Here is a 12022-nt window from a genome sequence, read left to right on the forward strand (position 1 = left end):
TAAGCATATTATTTACTCTGCAGAATAGTTGTGTGAGGTGTTACAATTCGCATTTTAGTGCTGAGGAAACGAAGGTTCAGAATGGTTCCATGACTTGCCCCAAATCCACAGTGACAGAACTCTCAGACTCTAGAATGAGTGCATGCCATGACACTGCACTCCCTCCCAGGAGTTGCACATCAACTATTACAGTAGTGGGAAGATCACACAGTAGAAAGAACATGGGTTGAAACTACACATAGGTATTTATTTATTTTTTAAAAAGATTTTATTTATTTATCTGACAGAGACACAGCGAGAGAGGGAACACAAACAGGGTGGGTGGGAGAGGGAGAAGCAGGCTTCCCGCTGAGCAAGGAGCCCGATGCGGGGCTCAATCCCAAGACCCTGGTATCATGACCTGAGCCGAAGGCAGACGCTTAACGACTGAGCCACCCAGGTTCCCCTACACATAGGTATTTAGAAGCCAGGTCTGTCATTTATTAGTGCGTGACCTTGAATAGGTGTCTTAAATCTACAAAATGGAGTTGAAAAAAGACTTATGTTTGTAGGATAGAGAGGATCAGAAATTTTTCTCAACTGATGTTGATAAAAGTAATAGCTAACATTTACTGAGTGCTTACTTATATGCACTGTTCCAAGCACTTCACATATATCAACTCTAAATGAGGATAACAATCCTATGAGGTAAATAATAACATTATTCCCATTTTAAGATGAGGTGACCAAGGCACAGAGAATTAAATAACTTGTCCAACATCACGCAGCTAGAAAGTCGAGGAGTAGGATTTGAGCTTTGGGAGACTGGCTTCAGAGCTGAACCCACTCTGTGTTCTGTCTTCTCTGTCTCTCTCTCTGGCTCTCAGTTTCACTTCAGACTTGTTATTCTGACTTTTTCTTGAGTTTCTTGTTTCTCTATTGCTGCTTCCTCATCCGGTTCCTGAGAGACATAATAGGCCCTTTTGGTACTTCTGTCATTTATGTATTCAGAAATAAGAACTCAGGCCAGGTATGACTTGTATTCTGTGCCCGACTCTGTTAGATCGAATATTTGCAGGTTATACTAGAAGAAATAATATGTGACATTAGCAGATGACTCTAGACTGAGTACAATACCCTAAGTGATTTCTTTTTTTTTTTTTTTGGTCTTCAGGGTCCCTCAATGCTCGAAGCAGTGCAGAAGATCGATCTCCAGAAAATACCAGGTCGTCAGTAGCTGTGGATAACTTTCCAGAAGTGGACAAGGCCATGTTGATTGAGAGGATTGTAAGGCTGCAAAAAGCACATGCCCGGAAAAATGAAAAGATAGAATTTATGGAAGATCATATCAAACAGTTGGTGGAAGAAATTAGGAAAAAAACAAAGTATGTATTATATAACACGATCTGTGTTTGAAATACCATTACTTATATGGTAAACTTACTGTTTTCAAAATTAATCATATCAAGAGCCAATCTTTCAAAAAATAATTCTTGTTTTTTAAAGATTTTATTTATTTGACAGCAAGCCCTGCAGGCTGCAGGGCTCAATTCCAGGACCCTGGGATCATGACCTGAGCTGAAGGCAGACGCTTAATGACTGAGCCACCCAGGCGCCCCTCAAAAAATAATTTTTTTAAAATAATTTTTTATTGTTATGTTAATCACCATACATTACATCATTAGTTTTAGATCAAAAAATAATTCTTAATTTTAGTCATTCAGTTCCCAGTCTTTTATTGATCATTTACTATGTTCTAGGTTTTGGGAATACAGAGATGAACAGGTGTTTAAGGTGATCTAGAGTTCAACAGATCTTAATTTTTTTAGGTTACTAAGATAATGTTGGATTTAATAAAAGCACTCTGTTAGCTTTTGATTTTCATGAGATACGGGGTTGTGGATTATCTTTCCTGTTGGGTAGGACATAGTGGGTAATTTATTGGGCACCTGCCAAGTACAAGATTCTGTGCCTATGACTTAAACTTTCATTGATTTCTTAAAACTCAGGGACAAATAAATTAACTGGTGGTGTTCAGGTCACATCACTAAATGTTCCAGAGTCACCACTAATCCAGTAAGTGACAGACCAAGAGCTGGGGATCTGGGCCCAGCTGGGACTAGGTCAGTGTGACCTAAAGTCAAAAACTGGCTTCTCAAGCTCCCAGTAGCTGGGCACCAGGGGCCTTGAGCTAAGAACCGGCCTTTTGAATGGTGACCTTGGGGGCCTCAGGGCGTCCTGGCCCCTGAGCAGGGGGTACTGGCTTTCTGTGAGGTGGGCGGGATGCCTGGTCAGCACAGCCTGGAATCTGCTGTGCAGTGCGTTCCATACACGTTTAATTTGCACTAATGTTCTTTGCTTTGGTACCATGCATGAAACCTTACTTTTTTCTCAGTCACTTTGATGAGACGGGTTTTCATGCACTTTTGTTTTCTATTTCGTCCCCCTGCTAAGTGGCCTCTGGCATGGTTTTTTTTGTTCATCTCACCTGCGGGTTCTCCATCCTGACCCTGTGGCCTGTGATCTTTCCTCTTCATCCCTCCAATGGCTTGTTCTCCCCTCCTAGGAGCTGGGCTCTCTGGGGCTTGGGCCTTCCTTCCTCACCTGGTAAAAAGGAAAAAAAAATTTGCTGTGTAAAATTCCTCTTAAAAATACCATATTCTTTTAAGATATATTTTTTATATATTGCAACTTTTTACCCATGACTTTTTAATTTTTATTTTGAAATAATTTTAGACTTAGCGAAAAGTTGGCCCATGACTTTTAAAAGAAAAAGAAGGGGTGCCTGGGTGGCTCAGTTGGTTAAGTGTCTGACTCTTGATTTCAGCTCAGGTCGTAATCTCAGTGTCGCGAGATTGAGCCCTGTGCCGCCACTTCCCCCCACCCCTGGTCTCCTGCTTGCTCATACATTCGCGTGCATGCTCTTTCTCTCTCAAATCTTTTTTTTTTTTTTAAAGATTTTATTTATTTATTTGACAGAGACACACAGCGAGAGAGGGAACACAAGCAGGGGGAGTGGGAGAGAGAGAAGCAGGCTTCCCGCAGAGCAGGGAGCCCGATGCGGGGCCTGATCCCAGAACTCTGGGATCATGACCCCAGCTAAAGGCAGACACTTAATGACCGAGGCACCCAGGCGCCCCTAAATAAATAAATCTTTTTAAAAAATGAATAAAGTTCTAAGTTAGTAACAAGAAAATAGAAAATATTAACTGAAATGGAGTAATAAAGAAATTGCTCAAAAGTATTTTGATTAGGGGCACCTGAGTGGCTCAGTAGGTTGGGTGTCTGCCTTCAGGTCGGGTCATGTTCCTGGGGTTCTGAGATCGAGCCCCACATCGGGCTTTCTGCTCAGCAGGGAGCCTGCTTCTCCCTCTCCCTCTGCCTGCAGCTCCCTCTGCTTGTGCTCTCTGTCAAATAAATAAATAAAATCTTTTAAAAAATTTAAAATATTTTGATTAAAGTAATAAGGAAAGAAATAGAAAAACAATGTTTATATATCTTTAATGTAAATACCATTTGAATAAAAATGGGATTAAGACATCATCGGGGGGCACCTAGGTGGCTCAGTCAGTTAAGCATCTGCCTTCAGCTCAGGTCATGATCCCAGAGTTCTGGGATCGAGCCCCAAGTCCGGCTCCCTGCACACTGGGGAGTCTGCACTTCTTCCTCTCCCTCTGCCCCTCCCCGCTGCTTGTGGGTGCACACGCTCTCTCAAATAAAATCTTTTAAAAAAAAAAGATACCATGTGAATAAGAAAATTTATTTTCTAACATATTACTGTTATTAACCTAATAGGTACTTGTTTTACGCTAATCATCATCATGCTTATGATTAGTTGACTCTTGTAAATTTTAATGTTTTTAATTCTGCAAGTATATAACTGACAGTGTCATTTTATTTTGCAGAATAATTCAGAGTTACATTTTACGGGAAGAATCAGGCACACTTTCTTCAGAGGCATCCGATTTTAACAAAGTCCATTTAAGTAGACGGGGTGGCATTATGGCATCTTTATATACATCCCATCCAGCTGATAGTGGATTAACATTGGACCTCTCTTTGGAGATCAACAGAAAATTACAGGCTGTTTTGGAGGATACATTACTAAAAAATATTACTTTGAAGGTATCTGTATTTCTCATTTACTTACCAGCCAGTAAGTAAGCATGGCATAATGGTGCCTCTTTCATAGTGTGAGCTAGCCCGTAAATGGACTAGTTCTATAATGCAAGGTAGCCATTTTACCTGGAGATAAAATTTTTGTGTTTTTCTTGAAAAATACAATTTTTTAAGCTAGCAAGGAAAGGAAAAAGCAGAAAATCAGCTTAGCTATTGTACAGACAGTTGTTTATTTTGCAGTGGGTGGCCTTTGACCTGTATAATTAGTTATAATCAATCGCTGAGACTCTATTTTAAGATTAAGGCATTCATTTTCTAATGTATTTTCCAGCTTTACTTTTGCGGCTTTTACCCGACCCAACTATTCTATTTGTGCTATGTTTGGGCCTTGATAGTAAATAAAGTTGTAAATGTAGTAATAAATATATGCACTAAAATTTGCTGCAGCTTCAGTAAAGATTCTGAAATGTACAGGACTTACTTACTGAAAACTGCTGTGCACCTGGTTTGTGCCACAGAGCACTGAAGACTAATCCTCACCCTTTCAGTGTCAAAATTTAAGCAAAAACAGTTCAAACTGAATCTATATACTTATGATACTTAATAGTTCTGTTTTCTTTCCCCCTTTTTCTTATTGGTAAAGGAAAATCTACAAACACTTGGAACAGAAATAGAACGTCTTATTAAACACCAGCATGAACTAGAACAGAGGACGAAGAAAACCTAACACATAGCTCTTGGTCACTAAACACAAAAGCCACATAAGGAGCAGGTGCCACTCTGCCCAGTGTTGTTGGAAAAATTTTCCCTGCTTTGTGTGTCAGCCAGTAAAAAATTGTTTTGCTTCATCTGTATAAAAAAGTATCCTTTTACAATACGAATGCATTGCTGTGTATACTGTAAGAGAATGAGCTTTGATGAAATTTGTGTTTGTATAGTGACAGCCTGTCACTGAATCAGAACAACTGAAATTGCTAATAGTCCTACGAAGTGCTGAACATTATTGCAAGGGCTTTCAAAAATCCCTTCTCCATATTTCTTCCTTTGAAAATATATAACGTCAAAAATGATTCAGCTTTTTAAAATTATGCATGAAAGGACACGTGTTAATCATTCAGTAATATGCTATTTCTCCAACATGAAGAAAACTAAAGTGATTAAAGTTTTCTTTGACATTCCAGTATAACATTTGGTTTTATTTTAGGGATGCCAGTGAGTCCTTAAATCTTAATTTTAATGGAAGCTAATAGGAAAGCCAGCTCTTGGTAGTTAGCAGTTATCAGACATTGCATGTCTCTGTCCGGTTTCCTTATCTGTGCTAGGTACATTTTTTTCAGATTCAAATTGTTTGAGTTAATGTTGAGTTTTTTTTATTTTTCAGTTACACAAAATAGGATTTTAAATAACATGCTCACTTAGATTTGTGGACTTCAGTTGTATTTTAAAATGTGAAATAGATAGTCGTTAGAGCAGAGAGATGAATGATGAATTCTTTGAAACTGGAATACTTTAGTTTTACTAACATCAAATGTAAAGATAAATGTTTAAGATATTTATGAAGAACCAGTTCCCAAGAGAATCCAGCATATGGCTCTGTTAACCATTTCATTTGAATACCATTCTTTACCATTATATAACTATATATTCCAGTGGCGTGATCTTACAGTCCCCAATGTGATGTGTTTCAGTATATTTATTTAAAATACAAAATAATTACATCTCTGTAACCAAAGGAATTTTAGAGCCAAATTTATGTATCCTGATGGATTTTTACAATATTTAAGATGTGCACTTAAATGTTGCCAGTCATAGTATCAGCATTTCTACATCATTGAATTTTGTTCCTTCTTCTTGTAATTTGTAACTTATTATCATTTCTGAGCGTGACTTTTCACATTTCCTTATATTCAGATCATTTCTGTAATAGGATACCTTGGCTAATAGGCAGATGTTGCCACAAGTGTCCCTTTTGTTTTAGATTTTTGCATCATTTTTTTCTCTCCTTAAGAGAAGTAAGCTTTGGGATGATGAATTAACCTTTAAGGAATTGTATGGCTCTAAAAGTTGGGCTCATGGTGGCAATATCCCTTTAATGTGTTTTAACATTTTTTTAATCAACATTGTTTAAAAAGATCATTTACTAAATTTTTGCTAAGGATTCAATGCAGCATCTTATTTTTTCTGTATATCAAGTTATGTCTTGCCATCCAAAAACAAAATCTTTTCAAACTGGAAATATAAGTCCAAAAACACCTTCTTAAAATAGCTATAACAAGTGTTACTCTTACCATAATGTGTCTTGTTCTTTTTACCAATAATAATTTATCAAAATAAAGTAAGAGGGGGTAAGTGCAAACAAATCTGAATTATTTTCCCATTTTTCTAGACGTACTATTGATATTCCTAAAGACTACTTAGAGTAGCCAACATAACTAAATTTCATGACTTCTTCTGTAATGGAGATTCATAGACTACAATATTTGTTTTTTTCCTCCAAGACACAAAATGTGTGAATGGAGACCAAGTAGTGATCAGATCTAGAGTGTCCTATGTCTATACACTTTTTAAAAATATATACATTTTATTACATACAAAAGTGAAACATTCCAATATTAACATGTGTGCTACCACCATTCATTTGGAGAACTCAAATGGTGACACTACTTTAGAGGAAAGCTATTTATTATAAACAATATTCTGACTTTTATTTTTCAAGCTATGGAAAATTTTTGAAGAAAATGCTTTTATTTTCCTTTTGTTCTTCAGTTTCTATTGTATCTTTTTGTGTATGGATTAGAACTGAGCAAAGTAATGTACAAAGAGGTGCATATGTCAGATCTTTATACCAATCACAAAAAGCTGCTAATGTAAGGATTTAGAGGGTCTTCTACTCTTAATATATTGAATATATGGAGAGAAGAATGGTTGTCTGGAAAAGGAAAACGGTCTGGATAAACCTGAGATCTGGGGCAAGATTTATATGTTCATTATTAGTTATACACATCAAAGGCTGTTTTGGCTAGTTAGCACTGTTTTGATTTCTTTGAGCAGGAAATTATTTTTTTTGTGTGTACATCTGCATATGCTTTTCTAGGTTTTAATTTTGAAGTGAATTCTTACTGTGACTCCCTTTTTTCCCATACCACTTCAAACTTTAGCCTGCTCAGTGTTAAGGATTGAAAATAGTGGGTTTGAGCAAAGAAATGGGTTTGAACTTTGGTGTTGTGTGTTTTTTTTTTTTTTAACTTTCTATCTTCATCACCATTTAAAGTGATTTATCTTGAATTAAATTTTATCAGGCTACTAGCATGTTATGTATTCACTTAAAAAACATATGTATTGAAAACCTGCTATTACCAGGCAGCATCCGGGGTATTGTGGTTTTATTGGTGAACAAATCAGACAGGGCACTTGTTGTCCTCATGGTGCTGTGGTCTAGTGAAAATGGCGGGAGGCGGTAGGAGCCACTCTTTGAGGCCCTGCCGCAGAAGGAAGAAGGTTAATCCACTTGTGCAAATAGTGGCCCAGAAATCTCACTGTGGTATGAAGCTTTGGGAAATGAATCCTTGCTCTGGGTTATGCTGAGAGCAGGTGGTCTCACAATGGTCTACACATTCCCTGTCACAGTTTGATGTTTAATTATTCTTTAAGAAGAAAAAAAAATCCAAAGACCGTAAAGAGATATTTGATTTTTGCCCTTTTAGTAAATTGTTAATGCCTACTTGATGCTCACAAAGATAATTCTAATCATGTTTTCATGTGTATTACTAAACTTTGTTTTACCAGCATATTATTTTCTAAAGATTTTTTGCATATAAATTTAAACCAAGATTTACTGGTAGAAAGAAACCAAAACATTAAAAACCATTAATATTGTAAATGCTACTGTGGTGAAAATATTTTTATCAATCATGTTGCTACTCAGTATGGTTAGTTTGCCTTATGAATGTTGACTCTAGTAGCCTGTTTTTCAATATCCTTTTTTAAAACAAAACAATCTTTTTTTGACACTAAGATTGTTAATTTTTAACACCAGTTGGTGGCACTAGAAACCTGAAATTTTTCAAGGCTCTGAACAAGAGAAAATAATTGGAAAAGTATCCAAACATGAAGAATTTTCAGGAAGATAAATGAAAAATATAATTGTATATTAAAGATGTATTTTCTGGGATGGAACCCTTTTTTAAAATGCATATGGCTGTCCATTTTGACTACAATGATGAAACTTGTTTATCTTCCAAAAGTTCATATATATATGTGTGCATTGTACAGATAATCTTTAATTTGATTACACTGTTCATTTTGTAAATGTTTCTGTATAAAATGAAGCTTTTCAAGAGAATTCTATGTATATATTGTACTTATTAAATAGGTAATGCCTGTTTACTAAGTTGTATTTTAGTAGCATCTCTGATTATTTATTTACATACACGACTTGCTAGACAGACTGATTCTCCAGACTGTTGGCAAGGCTGCTTCAGATTGCTTGAATTTTCTTTTTTAAATCACACTAGGAATTTTTGCTTTCCACAATTATCTTTATTATACCAATTATTATTAGAAGTCACTGAACAATAGTAAAGATTAAATTGAATGCCAGGTTCTATTTCAAATTTGTGTTTTAATTGGTAACAAAATTTGACCTTTTACAAAAGGCAGATTTTCACATGCCTGTTTTCACAGACATTTTCACATGCCTGTGTGAAAATTTCTCATTGAACTTGATAAGCCAGTAATATATTCATGTTTTCCACAAATCTATGTACTCACTTGCCCAAATTACCTAGCCTTAATAATAAGAATCTAATATGTTCAATAAAAACCTATCGAAATGGCATTAATTTCATGAAGTTAACGTGTGTGGTAGATATTTCACATCACGCCGTGTTGTTTTCCATTTCTCTCAAGTTCTGGTACACTTAAATTATGCCACATACCTTCATGACTTCACTATTGGAAAGAATCCCCTAAAATCAGGATCCTTGGAATAAGAGTAGAATTAAAAGAATAGAGGAAGCTTACGTGACGTCCTCAATAGTCTGCTTTCCGGTAGCCTACAGATTTGTCTGCAAGGAAAGGAATGTATGCGGGAAGAGAGTGAGTGAGGGAAAGGGACACTGGCTGTGGTGGGTGTTTATTTTATTGTTTATTTTGGCTTGTAGTTCTTAACTGGTCAGTGGACGCTCAGGCATGAGATTGGAAAGACCATTCCGCTGAACTTATATCCATGTCTGTTTTGTTCTTAATAACTCTGCTCCAATCAATGACTGTAGAATGAGGACACACTTCATTAGGACTAGAAGCTTAAGAGGATGCCTGTGTCTGAGGAGGACCAATGCCGTTTTAATGATTGAGAACAATGTGACCAGACTTGACGTCCCTGCCTCTGTAGAGATGCACTGTTAATTCTTACATTGTATGTAAGAGACTTGATTCTTGGTTGTTGTTGTTTTTTTTAAACATGCATTTAAGAAGTATGCTATTTCTGAGGAATTTTCAGCCTTGTTTTACTTTTTGATTGCCCGAAGGCCACGCTGTTTGCCAGATAGACTATCTGCCCTCCTAATTGCACTCCCCAAAAAAGGGATAGTATGTTATATTCCAGAGAGGAATCTCTACCATTAACACATTGCAGAAATAGTTCAATTGTCCATTTAGGATCCACTGAAATAAAAAACATAAGTTATTGATAGTCAACTGCTAGTTGCATTAACTTGGGGAATATATTAAATACACGAGTGGTTTTCCACACCATTTCACCATATAGTCTTTGTTTTTTTGTTTTTTTTAAAAATGTTTTATTTATTCATGAGAGTCACAGAGAGAGAGAGAGGCAGAGGGAGAAGCAGGCTCCCCGCTGAGCAGGGAGCCCGATGCAGGACTCGATCCCAGGACCCTAGGATCATGACCTGAGCCGAAGGCAGACGCTTAACCATCTGAGCCACCCAGGTGCCCTAGTCTTTGTTTTTAATAAATAAAGGCCCAAGGGCAGTAAGTAGTGTGTGTATATTTTCAGCACCCTCCCACTTTGCTCGTCCCGGGAAATATCAGTTAAACTTAACACACTACCTGTCATTTCTTGGGTTCTTTTTATAAACTCTGACTAGGTGAGACACCCGGAAATGTCCATCACCCCAGCTGCCCTTGCTGCAGGTTTGAGCTGTTTCTGCCTTCCCCATGGGAGAAACACTCTCAGTGTCTGTTCTTCCACCAGAGCCCCCTTAGATCCCATCTCCCCACAAACCTGGTCCCCAGGAGCCTGTGCCAATGGAGGGTGCTGTTGGATTTTGTGTATTGTTACTGTGTGAATTTAGGACAAGGTTGGAGGGAGACCCTGCTGAGACAAGCAGGCCAGAAAGACTCTGTTTCTGGCATCCTGATTGGAATTCAGAACTCACTTTGCCATAGAAATATTTTAGGGGCGCCTGGATGGCTCAGCTGGGAAAGTGCCTGACTCTTGATTTTGGCTCAGATCATGATCTCAGGGTCGTGAAATCAAGCTCCATGTCAGGCTCCGTGCTGGGCATGGAGCCTGCTTGGGATTCTCTCTCTCCCTCTGTGCCTCCCCGCTCACACGTGCTCTCTCTCTCAAAAAAAAAAAAAAATTATTTAAATAATGAATACTTTATTCAAAACATGGGTAAAAGGGGCTTTGAGTGCTTGCCTGAAATGTTTCTTACCTTCTTTCTTTACTTTTATGAGGTTCAGTGTCTTCTAAGCTACAAGGCACCAACTTTCAAAAAAAGGTTGAAGCAGAAGCCTGGAAGCCGGGCTCTGTGGTGCGATGACGTTCCCCGTGCTCAAGCTGCCGGTGCCTCCCGAGAAACGGATGATCCAATCTCACAAACTGTTCTGACGTCATAGCGGCTACTGGTATCTCTCGTGTGCCCAAGCTGTCAAGCCCAAATGCCACTGATGGATTTTATTATTTTTTTAAGACTTTTTTTTTTTTTTAAAGATAGTTACTTATTTTCTTTTTAAGATTTTATTTATCCATTTGACAGAGAGAGACAGCGAGAGCAGTAACACAAGCAGGGGGAATGGCAGAGTTCGGAGAAGCAGGCTTCCCGCCGAGCAGGGAGCTGGATGGAGGGCTCGATCCCAGGACCCTGGGATCATGACCTGAGCCGAAGGCAGACGCTTAACGCCTGAGCCACCCAGACGCCCCCAGAAGACACCCTTGTTGAGGTTCTGTGGTGCTTTCAAAGCAGTCTAGATAGCTCAAATACTCCTGAAGCAGATGATTTGTATTTTGATAGAACAGGCTGTTTGCGGACCCTAAGACTAGGCCATGATGCTCAGCAAGACACACAGGTAAACTCTTTTTTTTTTTTTTCATCCTTTCCTAGATGTTCTGCCTCCCTTTGGATTAATTGAATATTTTATATGATGCAATTATATCACTACAGTTGGCTTCTGAGTTATGCCTCATTTTAAAATGTTTTCGTTGCTGCCTTAGGGTTTACAAAATATCTTTAAAATATGAATTGGTTTGTGTTTTCGTGAGTCCTCATTGTGTAGGAGCTGTGCTAATCTTCTGTGATGGACCCAAATTTACTGCTGCTGAAGGGAACCCCTTTTCTGTTTCTTCTGCCTGCTTGAGACGTAGGTGATGAGCAGGAAAGACTGGTAGGCCTTTCAGAAGCACAGATCCCAGAGATGAAAAAGTGCTCCAAGACAGAACATCCAGTCCCAGAGTGACCAGATTTTCAGGTTCCACAGACTAGTAAAATTTCAAAAACAGAATTCTGAGCTGATTGACTTTTATTTTGCCAAGTGGGGATCAAAAAGAATGAGCACTTACCAGCATAATATCATAAAAGACAAGATGTTTTATCACTAAAATAAAAAAAGTGGTTGAAAAGTTCCAACTTTTAAACTGAATGAGTGTAGCTCTTTGAAACACTGCCTATGTTTTTCTCAG

General features: G+C 37.9%; 1 protein-coding gene across 3 annotated transcripts in view; it reads left to right on the forward strand.

The window, feature by feature from the left end:
* CCDC186 (coiled-coil domain containing 186) overlaps positions 1-8948 on the forward strand; it is a 48194-nt gene extending 39246 nt beyond the window's left edge. For 2 of the 3 annotated variants that reach the window (XM_078077091.1, XM_078077092.1), the window contains 3 exons: positions 1154-1364; positions 3885-4104; positions 4742-8948. In XM_078077091.1, the coding sequence (XP_077933217.1) occupies positions 1154-1364; positions 3885-4104; positions 4742-4825 (515 nt within the window). In that variant the 3' untranslated portion in view covers positions 4826-8948. The remainder of the gene's footprint in view (positions 1-1153; positions 1365-3884; positions 4105-4741) is intronic. The other variant, XM_078077093.1, reaches the window with a different exon arrangement.
* The last annotated feature ends 3074 nt before the right edge of the window (positions 8949-12022 follow it).

Source organism: Halichoerus grypus, chromosome 7, assembly GCF_964656455.1.
Source record: "Halichoerus grypus chromosome 7, mHalGry1.hap1.1, whole genome shotgun sequence".
Classification (NCBI taxonomy): Eukaryota; Metazoa; Chordata; class Mammalia; order Carnivora; family Phocidae; genus Halichoerus; species Halichoerus grypus.